The 13,513-nt window shown below is 39.7% G+C and overlaps 1 protein-coding gene across 3 annotated transcripts in view; it reads right to left on the bottom strand.

The window, feature by feature from the left end:
- UVRAG (UV radiation resistance associated) overlaps positions 1-13,513 on the bottom strand; it is a 323,717-nt gene that overhangs the window by 248,516 nt on the left and 61,688 nt on the right. For all 3 annotated transcript variants that reach the window (XM_055423714.2, XM_055423715.2, XM_088843195.1), the window contains one exon: positions 11,849-11,923. In XM_055423714.2, coding sequence (XP_055279689.2) covers positions 11,849-11,923 — 75 coding nt within the window. The remainder of the gene's footprint in view (positions 1-11,848; positions 11,924-13,513) is intronic.

The following is a 13,513-nucleotide window of genomic DNA, read 5'->3' as shown; positions in this document are numbered from 1 at the left end:
ACCCAGACACAATGTGTTGATGAGAAGACAAAAGGTCTGAGTGGGAGCCTGAGGACAACACCTTAAAGGCCCCAGCAAAAGCCTGCCCCATGGGGCTGATAGTAGACTATATTTGGGAATAGGTGTGTTTGTGTTCAGTCACTCAGCTGTGTCTTGAGTTTTGTGATCCCATGGACTGCAGCCCACCAGGCTCCTCTGTCCATGGGATTCTCCACGCAAGAATTCTGGAGTGGGTTGTCATTTCCCACTCTAGGGAAGTTTCCCGACCCAGGGATCAAAGCCATGCCTTCTGCACTGGCAGGCGGATTCTTTACCACCACCAGGGAAGCCCTAGTAGACTATATACATTACTCTTAAAACTGTTAAGTGAGCTCTGCAAATAGTCCCTCTTCTATTTACTTAGGGAGAAAAAGGAATCATAATGGACAATGGATTAAAAAAAACAAAACTGTGGCTCATTCTACAACTTGAGCACATTTTCAGATATAGTGAGCATACTTTTTCAAAATTAAGTATTTATTTGTACAAGGACAGGGAAACCTGGTGTGCTGCAGTCCATGGTGTTGCAAAGAGTTGGACATGACTGAATGACTGAACAACAATTTGTACAACTCCTCCTAAAATGGCTACCTTAGAAAGCCTGTGCTCCTATGTGTGTATGTCAGTTTGGACATTAACACACTTTTAAGTGTCACTAAGGTTTAAACTGAGAAAAACGTGCATGTATCTCTGTTAAGCACCTTCCAGCCTCGGACACCCACTGCCACTGAGCTCTGACGAAGCCCAGATGCTGAGCTGCTAAGGAGGGAAAGTGAGACCACTTCCCCGACACTGAATCTGAGCTGAATATGCAGATTCCCCCAGATCTGGTCTGAGGTTTGAGACAGCATATGTTTCCCTCCCCTTCAAAACAGAAGCAATGAAAATAAGAATAATGTAATTAAGCAAAGGTATACAGATCCTGAAACTAAATTCTTTTTTTTTTTTAATCCAAGTCAATAGGGATGAAGGGGTTCTTCTTCACAAGTGTTAACTGAAGGTTCACACTTCAGTTTTTTAAACTACCCTTAAAAAATGATCACAATCATAGTCACACACTCCAAGTATGAAATGGATTAAATGTCACCAATACAACTCCATAACAAGAGGGTTGACAGTGACCCTGCTGAAGGAGCCATCCTTTTGTTGGAGAAGACTCTCGAGAATCGCGTATACTGCAAGGAGATCCAACCAGTCCATTCTAAAGGAAATCAATCCTGGGTGTTCACTGGAAGGACTGATGCTAAAGCTGAAACTCCAATACTTTGGCCACCTCATGCGACGAGTTGACTCACTGGAAAAGACTCTGATGCTGGGAAAGGTTGGGGGCGGGAGGAGAAGGGGACGACGGAGAATGAGATGGCTGGATGGCATCACCGACTCTGTGGACATGAGTTTGAGTGAACTCCGGGAGTTGGTGATGGACAGGGAGGCCTGGCGTGCTGTGATTCATGGGGTCGCGGAGAGTCGGACATGACTGAGCGACTGAACTGACCTGAAACTACAGAACAGAGACAGGACCCGTGTGATCCTAGTGGACCTCATTCACTCAAGAAAAATATCTTCTAAGCAAAGTCTCCACTAAATCCTGGGACTAAAAGAATGAGTAAGAGACACCCTCAGCCCTAAAGAAGATTACACTCTAACAGGAGGAAGGACATACACACAGTTACTGTAATAGTGAGAGAAGAGAGAAGGGAGAGGGAAGAGAAGGCAACAGTGCTACCATGTTAACTAGGTGAAAAAGTGAAGAAAGGGTGCCCAGCTTTCTAGAGAAACAATGTAAATGCAAACTGACTCCCAGAGGGGAAAGTTAAAAAAAGAAAGTCAAGAATGCCCTCACTACAAATCTAAGAAAGAGTAATAAAGATGAGTTTACAAAATTTAAACAAAGTTTTCAACTCTCTGAATCCCCTAGTGAGGATGAGTCTGGAGCTCTGTTTCTGTTTACTTTCTAAGAACTTAAAACATCTATATGAAGAGCCATGCTTGGCTTTGAATTTTCCAGTATTAAAATTCTGAAAAGCTCAAAAATTGTGCTAAGGAGACAAGATCCTCCAAATTCGTAACAGGAAACGTGGTGTTTTCCCAGATTATTCTCTGGCTTCAATGAAGAGAGAGAATGGAGACCACACTGCAGCAGCAGGATTTATAAATATGAATTACAGGATGAGATGATTTTCCAAACATCTGTCAGAAGCTAATCAGATCCAAGAGAAAAGGGGGCTGGGGGTGGGGGTGGGGGGTAAAGAGAGAGACTCAGAGGAAAGCCAAATAGACTAACGTGTGGAAATTTTGTGGACTTTGGTGGGCTGATGGCCTCTTCAGCATTGCATGTCCACTCTACAACGATAAATACCCAAAGTCTGTACAATAATATACTTTATACCATTCACAGCACTTATGTATGTACCCTCAGTTGATCCTAGCTAAATGTAAAGAAAGTGACGTGGTACTTTGACATGCTCTGTGAAGTAGGAAGAAATACAGAGATTCCACGTAGCATAGTTGTCAAGAGGCTTTTGAATAAATCAGACCTGGTTTCAATCATTGTTCTGCTACTTACGAAGTCAAGACTATGGTTTTTCCAGGGGTCATGTATGGATGTGAGAGTTGGACTATAAAGAAAGCTGAGTGCCGAAGAACTGATGCTTTTGAACTGTGGTGTTGGAGAAGACTCTTGAGAGTCCCCTGGACTGCAAGGAGATCCAACTAGTCCATCCTAAAGGAGATCAGTCCTGGGTGTTCATTGGAAGGACTGATGCTGGGGCTGAAACTCCAATACTTTGGCCACCTAATGCGAAGAACTGACTCATTGGAAAAGACCCTGATGCTGGGAAAGATTGAAGGCAGGAGAAGAAGGGGACAACAGAGGATGAGATGGTTGGCTGGTATCACCGACTCGAAGGACATGGGTTTGGGTAGACTCCGGGAGTTGGTGATAGACAGAGGACTGGCATGCTGTGGTCCATGGGGTTGCAAAGAGTCGGACACGAGTGAGCGACTAAACTGAACTTAAGTAATCCTGGATTAGTAGTTGAACGTTTCCTTCTAGGATACTGTATCCATAGAATGATGATAACTACCTCATGGAGCTGTTATACAGATTAAATAAAACATGAAAAGTAGAAAGTAGACAGTCTATGTGTCTGACATACAGTAGGTACTCAGTAAACAAAAACTAGCAATGATCATTTTCAAAAGTTCCATATTCACCTGAGTAATACTGTTAGGATACCACACAGCTCAAATAATTCAGAAACAAGATTTTACCCTGGACTTAAACTGAGCTCAGATACCTAGAGGTTTTATTAACAAAGTTGCTGCTGCTGCTGCTAAGTCACTTCAGTCGTGTCTGACTCTATGTGACCCCATAGACGGCAGCCCACCAGGCTCCCCCGTCCCTGGGATTCTCCATGCAAAAACACTGGAGTGGGTTGCCATTTCCTTCTCCAATGTGTGAAAGTGAAAAGTGAAAGTGAAGTCGCTCAGTCGTGTCCGACCCTTAGTGACCCCACAGACTGCAGCCTACCAGGCTCCCCCATCCATGGGATTTTCTAGGCAAGAGTACTGGAGTGGCTTGCCATTGCCTTCTCCGATTAACAAAGCTAGCAGTTATTAATTAGAAACAGCCCCTTAGGATCTGTCTGGTTTGTTTCTTGTATTTCATAATCTGCTTGAAGGGGCAGGGTGGGGACAGAGCTCTTCAAGGAAAACTGAATAAAATGTGTGTAAGAATGAGCTATTTTTTGTGATCCTCCAACCTTTACTTGATGAAATACTGAGAGATCTGGGTAGAAATTATACCATATCCCTTTCTCTGTTGTTAAAATACAGGCAGTACTTGACACACTTAATCCCCACTTCTGAATGTTCTGCTTGAGTACCATGTGGGATGTGCTTTGGAAACAAGTTAGCATCCATGAATTTGACCAGCAAGAGAAAACAGCCATCTTTTTAATTTCTCAGTTCTATAAAGTTAACTAGACAAAAATCTCTTTTCAAAGTTTCAGCATCTTCAGTTTGAAAACAAAAATACTAATACTTTGCCCACCTGAGTTGTTATAAGTTAAAGACAGTATCTTTAACAGCATTTAATCACACAAATAAAAGAATGCAAGAAACCTCAAAAAGCACTTAAAAGAAGAAAATCATCTATTCATCACTTTTACACAGGTGACATGGTATAATGAAAGAGCATATCTAGAAAGACAGAGATCTATGTTCTGATCCTGGTTCTGCCACTAACTCATCCTGATTTCCTGGTCATTCATTTATTCCCCAAATACTTACTGTTAACTGCTAGATGCCTGCAGCTGCTACGACTACTAAAACTTCTAATAGAAGTTGCTCTGCCTTCCCTACAGAACAGAGTGAAATAATTTATAGAGCTATGAAGGTATGTAATGATTTTTTATATTACATTTGATATTATTATAGCTATGTCTAAGTTACCACCTAAAGCATGAAACTACTCTCCACATCAAGTTCAAGAGGCTCTCTAAGCTTCAGTTTCTTAATCTATGAGATAAGAGCACTGAGTTAAATAAGCCTAATATTCCCTCCAGCATTAATCAGCTGATAAGAATTTTTTTAGTTTGAAATGAGGAACCTAAGAAAGGCAATGACAAAGAATGCTCAAACTACCACACAATTGCACTCATCTCACACGCTAGTAAAGTCATGCTCAAAATTCTCCAAGCCAGGCTTCAGCAATACATGAACCGTGAACTTCCAGATGTTCAATCTGGTTTTAGAAAAGGCAAAGGAACCAGAGATCAAATTGCCAACATCCACTGGATCATGGAAAAAGCACGGGAGGTCCAGAAAAACATCTATTTCTGCTTCATTGACTATGCCAAAGCCTTTGACTGTGTGGATCACAATAAACTGTGGAAAATTCTGAAAGAGATGGGAATACCAGACCACCTGACCTGCCTCTTGAGAAACCCATATGCAGGTCAGGAAGCAACAGTTAGAACTGGACATGGAACAACAGACTGGTTCCAAATAGGAAAAGGAGTACGTCAAGGCTGTATATTGTCACCCTGCTTATTTAACTTATATGCAGAGTACATCATGAGGAACGCTGGGCTGAAAGAAGCACAAGCTGGAATCAAGATTGCTGGCAGAAATATCAATAACCTCAGATATGCAGATGACACCACCCTTCTGGCAGAAAGCAAAGAACTAAAGAGCCTCTTGATGAAAGTGAAAGAGGAGAGTGAAAAGATTGGCTTAAAGCTCAACATTCAGAAAACTAAGATCATGGCATCTGGTCCCATCACTTCATGGGAAATAGATGGGGAAACAGTGGAAACAGTGTCAGACTTTATTTTTGGGGAGCTCCAAAATCACTGCAGATGCTGACTGCAGCCATGAAATTAAGACGCTTACTCCTTGGAAGGAAAGTTATGACCAACCTAGATAGCATATTATGGAGAAGGCAATGGCAAGCCACGCCAGTACTCTTGCCTAGAAAATCGCATGGACAGAGGAGCCTGGTGGGCTGCAGTCCATGGGGTCCCTATCAGTCAGACACGACTGAGCGACTTCACTTTCACTTTTCACTTTCACACACTGGAGAAGGCAATGGCAACCCACTCCAGTGTTCTTGCCTGGAGAATCCCAGGGACGGCAGAGCCTGGTGAGCTGCCGTTTGTGGGGTCGCACAGAGTCGGACACGACTGAAGTGACTTAGCAGCAGCAGATAGCTTATTAAAAAGCAGAGACATTACTTTGCCAACCAAGGTCCATCTAGTCAAGGCTATGGTTTTTCCAGTGGTCATGTATAGATGTGAGAGTTGGACTGTGAAGAAAGCTGATCACTGAAGAATTGATGCTTTTGAACTGTGGTGTTGAAGAAGACTCTTGATAGTCCCTTGGACTGCAAGGAGATCCAACCAGGCCATTCTAAAGGAGATCAGTCCTGGGTGTTCATTGGAAGGACTGATGCTAAAGCTGAAACTCCAATACTTTGGCCACCTCATGCGACGAGTTGACTCACTGGAAAAGACTTAGATGCTGGGAGGGATTGGTGTCAGGAGGAGAAGGGGACGACAGAGAATGAGATGGCTGGATGGCATCACTGACTCGATGGACATGAGTTTGAGTGGACTCCGGGAGTTGTGATGGACAGGGAGGCCTGGCTTGTTGTGATTCATGGGGTCGCAAGAAGTTGGACACGACTGAGCAATTGAACTGAACTGAGGAACCTAAAACTAAGAGAGGTTAAGTGATCTGCTCCAGGATACACAGTAGCAGAATAAAACTGGGATTAGAAATCAGGTTTTCTACTTAGCAAAAGTATCATGCCTTGACCAATATAAAATAAGGAATTCCCACTTGTACAGTCTCTGAAACTTGCTATTGTCCCTAAATCTTCAATCTCAGTTGGACTATGTACTTGAGATGATCAACTCATGTGGCTGCATCTGTGAAATTAATCACCAATCTGTGATTTCAATCTCCTGAGAGTGTTTTACTCCAAAAAGATTTGATCCTTTTTATTTGGATTCTTGTTATTCAGTCACTCAGTCGTGTCGGATTCCTTATGACCCCGACACGACTGGAATGCAGCACGCCAGGCTGCCCTGTCCTTCACTATCTCCTGGAGTTTGCTCAATTCTACTCCTGCTTCAATTTTTTTTTTCCATTAAAATGAGAATGCATTGCCATCTACTGGACTCTGAAGAGATTGCTGCTACAGTTTTTTGTCTGAGAACAAGAATTCTTAACAATTTAAAGCTTTTTATACTTTATCAATAACATAATAGTTATTATGACAATATAAGTTACATAAAAATAAAACTCCAAAAGCTGAGGGTAGGGATAAGGTAGGGTAAGAGAGACAGATACTATCCTTTGAGATTTTTAATCTCAATTATTGCTTTGACAGTTCTAAATATAGCAAGCATTCACCTACATTGGTTAACAAAGTGAGCCCCTCCTACATGCCAGGCACTGTTCAAGGGACACAACTGCTGACAGAGTGGCAAGTATTAGAGATGTAATCCCTCTCTTCATATGGTTTAGAGACTACTGAGCAGTGGTGTCCATGCTGAACTTTCCTCATGTGCCAGGCTCATAATATACATTATCACCTGTAATATTCAAAATAATTTATGATGAGGAAGAAATTGTTATCTCCATTTACAGACAAAAAAACAAACTCAGAGATGACTCAGTTTGCCCCAAATCTCTCTCATGGGTAAGCAGAAGTGGTACCTAGGAATTCAACTCATATCAATCTGACTCCCAGCACCCATATTCTTAACCACTAGGAGTGTCCATTCACCCAAGCAGCTGTCAGCATTCTTCCAAAAAGAAAAGTTGTTGCCAAAAAGAAATTCAGATAATGATAACTTTATACGTCTGTATTAAAGGTAAAACTCCTGAACAGGAATCTGAAAAGTTTCCAGCTTACTGGATCAAGAACTGCCCCAACAGCCTCTCATTCCCCATGCTCCTCCAACTGCCCTCCCAGTAGCAAAATCCACCTGGGAAACATCTCTCCCTGTCACCTAGCCTGATTCACCAACCTCTTCCTAAGGTTCTTTCAAATTAGTTACAGTTCTGCTATAACTCACTGTGTTAAGATCCAAACAACTGACATCAAAAATAATTTTTCAAACTAAACCTATTTGTAAATTGGAGCTCTTCTGGAAAAAATGCTACTTTATCTCAGGTAAAAGAATAAATGTTGGTGAGGGTGCACCTAACATTTCCGCAATCCAGAGTACTTAGTTTAACAATGGGCATATAGTAGGTACTTGATATGTACGGACAGAAAAAAATCATGAATCAAGTTTACAACTAAAAATAGATTTTTATTATAATTTATTCAATTATTTTTGGTCTGCATTGCTGTTCAATATATAAGAGTTTATATTTGTATGCCAAATAAATGAAACTTTACTATCCCAAATTAATAAGATGTCACTCCCTAACAATGCCAGCAGAAGTTACTGAATGAAGGATTCAGATCCACAGTATATATTTTAGTCAAAGTTAAGTATGCATGGTAAAAATGTAAAGATACCTACCAAATACTAGAAACAATATGGTATATTTTAGTTTAAATATATTAAATAGTTTCCAAACACATCCCTGTAAGTGAGGCTGAATACTCATCCAACACAGTAAAAAGCTGAGAGATTTACGAGATTCCTAACAACGCAACAGAAATGAGTAAATCCTTTTTGAGAAGCAGATAAACAAAGAGGCAAAAGTTTTGAGCAAATAAGCTTCAACTTTTGGACCATGGTGGCTGTAGATACTTTAACATGGACAGAGGAAGAATTAACAGCAACATCATCATCAGATGTGTTTCTGGTTACAGCTAACGTAAAAGACCAGGAATGCTGAAGAACTGGTCAACAAAAACGTTAGTCACCATTTAAAAAGTTGCTTTTTAGCCTCCAATAAAAATAAAAATTTTTTAAAAATAAATAAAAAGTTGCTTTAAAACATGCTTCCTTGTGATAGCTTTACAAGTAACCTTTCATCTTCCAAATAGAACATACATTCTTAAAGCCTTGCTGCCTTAGAATATTTTAACCCTTCATGAAATATTTCAACCACAGACATTCTATCCATATTCAGTGACTGTGACTATAAGCATTTTTGGACTTATTTCTATCATTGTACCCCATGCTTCTGTTTACTGTTTGTTTTCCTTTTCTGACTCCTATCAAGTTGACAAAGTTTGTTACTCCTCATATTCCCTTTTTTCCCTCTGCCAATTAAAAATCTATATTGTTTTTAGTATTTGGTAGGTCTGTCCATCCGTCCATTCCGTCGCTCAGTCGTGTCTGACTCTTTGCGACCCCGTGGACTGTAGCCTACCAGGCTTCTCCATCCATGGCATTCTCCAGGCAAGAATACTGGAGTAGGTATCTTTACATTTTTACCAAGCACACTTAACCACAAGCTATTATAAGAAATTTTAAACTTGTTTACTATCTCTAGCCTCCTCCCGAACAAATCAATGAGTCTTACTCTTCAAACAGCCTCCCTCACCTTATTATTGTTGTCTAGAGCAAACAGAGTCCTCAGACTCTCTGTGGAGAAGGGTCAGCTGCTTTTCCTTCAATCCACTGTGAGCTGATACTTTAATAAAATACAATAAAAAGGCACAATAATGTCAAATGGCTGTAAAAGTTTAAAAACACTTACTTTCACTTTTTTCTACTTGGCTTACCACAGACTGGTGACAGTTCTAGACTAGCTCTGGTCCACTTTGAACAACAGTGGTGATTTGTTTTATCATTTACAGTATAAATTAGTTTTTGTGTGCTTTTTGGTTTGTCAGTAGTTAGCCAAATTCACTGATGTTTTACCACTTTTATACACCTTGCTATTACTTGCTGCTATATCCCACATCTTCTCTTTGGGATCAATTCTTTATCTACCACATTCAGTATAGACAGAAGTATAGATAGAAACCTTCAGTCTTCGGGTACTTAAAATTGTCTTTCTTTCACCCTCACTCTTTACTGAATGCTTACCAGAAATAGAATTGAACGTTAACAGTTAACAGCACTTTGAAGATACATTTCTTCTTGAATCTACTGTTGCTGATGAGAAGTCTGGTGTCAGTCTAATTTATAGGTAATATTTCCTTTCTCTCAATGAGCTTTTAAGATTTTCCCTTTTAAAATTATCCTTAAAGATGAGTGGTGTCCCTAAGATATCTTTTTCCAGCCTCCTTTTGTAATAGGGAGAGCTCTATCTCAGCTTTTATGCTCATTTCGTGTTCATTTTGCCCAGAGAAGCCCATCTTTCAGCCAATTATATCAAATGCTTCTGCCCACTTCTTTGTGTTTCTATTCCATTTGTTTCAGAGATGTTTATTATCTTGCTTTTTGTTTGTTTTAGCAAAGAATGTCTCTTTAAATTTCTCTGATTTCATCAATCATTGTCTTTGGTTTGGTTCAAAATCAAACCAAAACAAAAACCTCTCTTTCTTTAGCCTGAGATTCCACAAGAGATCTCACTCCCCTTTCCTCATCCATCTCTCACCATTCCTTCTCTGCCACCTTTTACAACATCTCCTCCCATATTTGGCCTTTAAAAGTGGGAGACCCTCAGGCCCATTACCAAGTCCCTTTTTCTCACTAAGTACTGCTTGTCTTTGGTCTATCCTATCTGAACTCATGATTTCAGTAACTATTTGCCATTGTTATATCTTGCTATTTATATCTCTATCTTGCTTCTCTCCTCTGAACTCCGGATTCATCTAATCCAAATGTCTCCTTTAAAACCCACACAGGGCTATCTTGAGGCATTCTCAAAGTCTGTAGGATCAAATCTCAACTCACGATCTGCCTCCAACAAAGCTGGTCCTCCTCCAGTTCCTTAGTTCTCTCAGTGCCTGGTACTTTTATCCATCTGGTTACTTCATCTAAGCCAGAAACCCAAAAGTCATCCTTAACACCTTTTTTCCTCTTTCCTCTACCCTAAATTCAAACCAAGCCCTAATGATTTTACCTCCTAAAACTTTCCTAAATCTATCTGCTATTCTACCATAACCCTGTTCCAAAGTATCAAATCTCTTACCTGATACACTTACAAGTAAGATCCTTCTTACTGTCTTCCCACATACATTCTTGCCTCTTCTAAAATCAGTCCTTACAGCAGTCAGAGTGAAATTATTAAAACACAAATCTAATTAGGATTTTTATGGTAAAAATCCTTCAACACACTTCACTGCTCTTCGGATAAAATCTTTTAAAAGGTTCTGTTATGTGGTCCCTGACGACCTTTCCAGCCACATCTGGTATCATCTTCCCTTATTACCCAGACCTTCCTTCAGTCCCTTAAAACTCACCACTTCCTCTAGCATTTCATGGCCTTCCAACACTACCCACCGCTACTCAGAAGGATCTCCCTATTCAGCCCTTACTCTCTCCACACTGTTCGCTTCCACTCATCCCCAGGATGTAACCTTAAAAGTCAAGTCCTGAAGACCTTTCTTGAGCCACCAGAGTAGGTAAGATCCTCATCACATGCTTTTATAGCACCTGCCTCCAACAAAGCTGGTCCTCCTCCAGTTCCTTAGTTCTCTCAGTGCTCTCTTCCCATTTACGTTTATATAGTTACCTGTTAGGTTACTTTACCAGTGTGTGTCTGCTCCACACACTCCATGACAGCAGGGAAATCTGTCTGCTCACCACTGTACCCTTAGCACTCAGAGCACAGTAGCTGATGTATAGCAGGAGCTCAATAAATAGCCACTGAATGGATGCAGCATCCTAGCAATAGCATTATCCTCCACATAAAAATGATCACCAAGGAAACCATGGAGAAACTCATTTCACTGGTTTGTGGCTAAAATTAAATAGGATAAAAAACATGAAGCACCTAACATGGTACCACAGAGAGCAGGCACTTAGTAAAAATAAATTCCTCCTTTCTCTAATCACCTTTAGATACAGAGACAGCAAAGACTATACTGTAACTAACTACAATATAACTTGCCTCAGGATTCTTAAATTTATTCAAGATTGTAAAAGATATCTGAAACATTTAATGAAATTGTATTACATTTAATCAAAAGCTGCTATTCTTCTTTAACCCCTAAAGAATTGTTAGAAACAGCCAGCTGAGATTTTCTTTTAGGAAAATTAACATAATATGGACTTAGAAAAGATGTATGGGTGCAGTTACAAACTGCGTTTTCACCCAAAGCCACAATAAACAACAAACTTACACTTAAAACGTGATTCTATTTACACAGAGCTTCTGCCTGATGTATCAGTGCACACCTGCACTAACAAAACTCACAGCATCATGCAAATCCTCTTACCTTATGTTCAAATGGAGCACCGTAATAGCCATCATTCAGCCCAAAAATGATTTCATTCTGGTTGCGGGCATGAATCTAAGAGAGGAGGAAAAGACATTATTAGTTCATCTCATTCCAATTAAGTTTTAATGTGATTAGAAAATGACAGGACCTACTTCAGTGTTGAAAAATAATTGGCTATGTCTAACAAGCCAGCAGAAAACAAACTGCGTATCATAAGACAAGGTAATCAATTTAGAGTTTCCTGTTTTAGTCAAAGTTCTCACAAAATCATCACATGAGATCACAGGCACCATCATTCACACACATTTTCCACAAACACTTCTTGAGGTTGTTACAGAAAGCAAATTCCTTAAGCACAGGGGATTAAGAGGCATACTATACATTCTCTATTCTCAAAGAAAACACAATTCAGGACTTCCCTGGTGGTCCAGTGATTAAAAATCCACCTGCAATGCAGAGGACATGGGTTCAATTCCTGATCTGGAAAAATTCCATATGCCTTGGGGCAAATAAGCCCATGCACCTCAATACTGAAGCCCATGCACCCTAGAGTCTGTGCTTTGCAATAAGAAAAGCCACACCAACGAGAAACCCAAGCACCATAACGTAATAAAGAGCAGCCCCAATCACCACTGCAACTAGAAAAAGCCCATGCACAGCAACAAAGACCCAATTCAGTCAAAAATAAATAAAATTTTTAAAAAATAACAGTTTAACTAGTCTGCCAGTGCTTTAAAAAAACTGAAGTCCTAGAAAAAACATAAAAGGTTAATACTATTTTTTATTTTCAAAAAGACAGTCTAAAGATAATATTCAATCCCCAAAACCTTTAAAAGTCTACCAATTATTTTCTGCCAACGACTATTTTAAATACAACTGATTTGAGCTTCAGTCAGTGTTACTTCAAATTAAACTTCATCTGAAAATGGAAGAATAAAACTTTCAAAATTGAAGTAAGAATTTTTAAAAACTCAAAACAGTTTCAAGTCTATAAAAACAAATTTGATTACTTGATCAGAAAAAGTTGTGGCTAAAATGTTTTTTAATTGCTTTTGCAATGAGGAATTAAAGTGAGAGTTCAAGTGGGGGAAAGAACAAAGACTACCAGAATAGAATATTTCATCTTTTCTTTCTCTAGCTAGAGATACAAAGGCCAAAGTCAGCAGCAGAAAATTCCTGTGAACATTTACCTGACTTCCATACCTGCCATATCTGTTACTAAAGCAGAATTAATCACATGCTTCCTGTTAACCTGTATCTTTACTCAACTAATACAATGATACCAAAAGATGGACCTGCTATAATAAACTTAAAATGAAAACTATAAACCAATTTTAAGAAGTGTCCCATTTTATGACAGAAAAGGAGAAAGCACTATGAATTCAGTTTCAAGATTAGCAGAAATGCAAAAATTTTACAAACATAAAATATTTTATACATATATATACCTCGAGAGGAAAAAGATTAAAATCATATGCATCAAAATGTTACCAATGGTTGATCTGAACAAACATTTCACACACAAAAAAGAAAAAGGTGGAGGACTGAGAACAAATATACATTTTCTCAATGTAAAACATCATTTCATCATTCAGTTCAGTTCAGTCGCTCAGTCGTGTAGGACTCTCCGCGACCCCAGGAATCACAGCACGCCAGGCCTCC

The sequence above is a fragment of the Moschus berezovskii genome, chromosome 14, assembly GCF_049115385.1.
Source record: "Moschus berezovskii isolate FMDL1 chromosome 14, NW_MosBer_1.0, whole genome shotgun sequence".
NCBI lineage: Eukaryota > Metazoa > Chordata > Mammalia > Artiodactyla > Moschidae > Moschus > Moschus berezovskii.
Note: the sequence above shows the minus strand (reverse complement) of the source record. Positions and strands in the feature narration are given on the sequence as shown.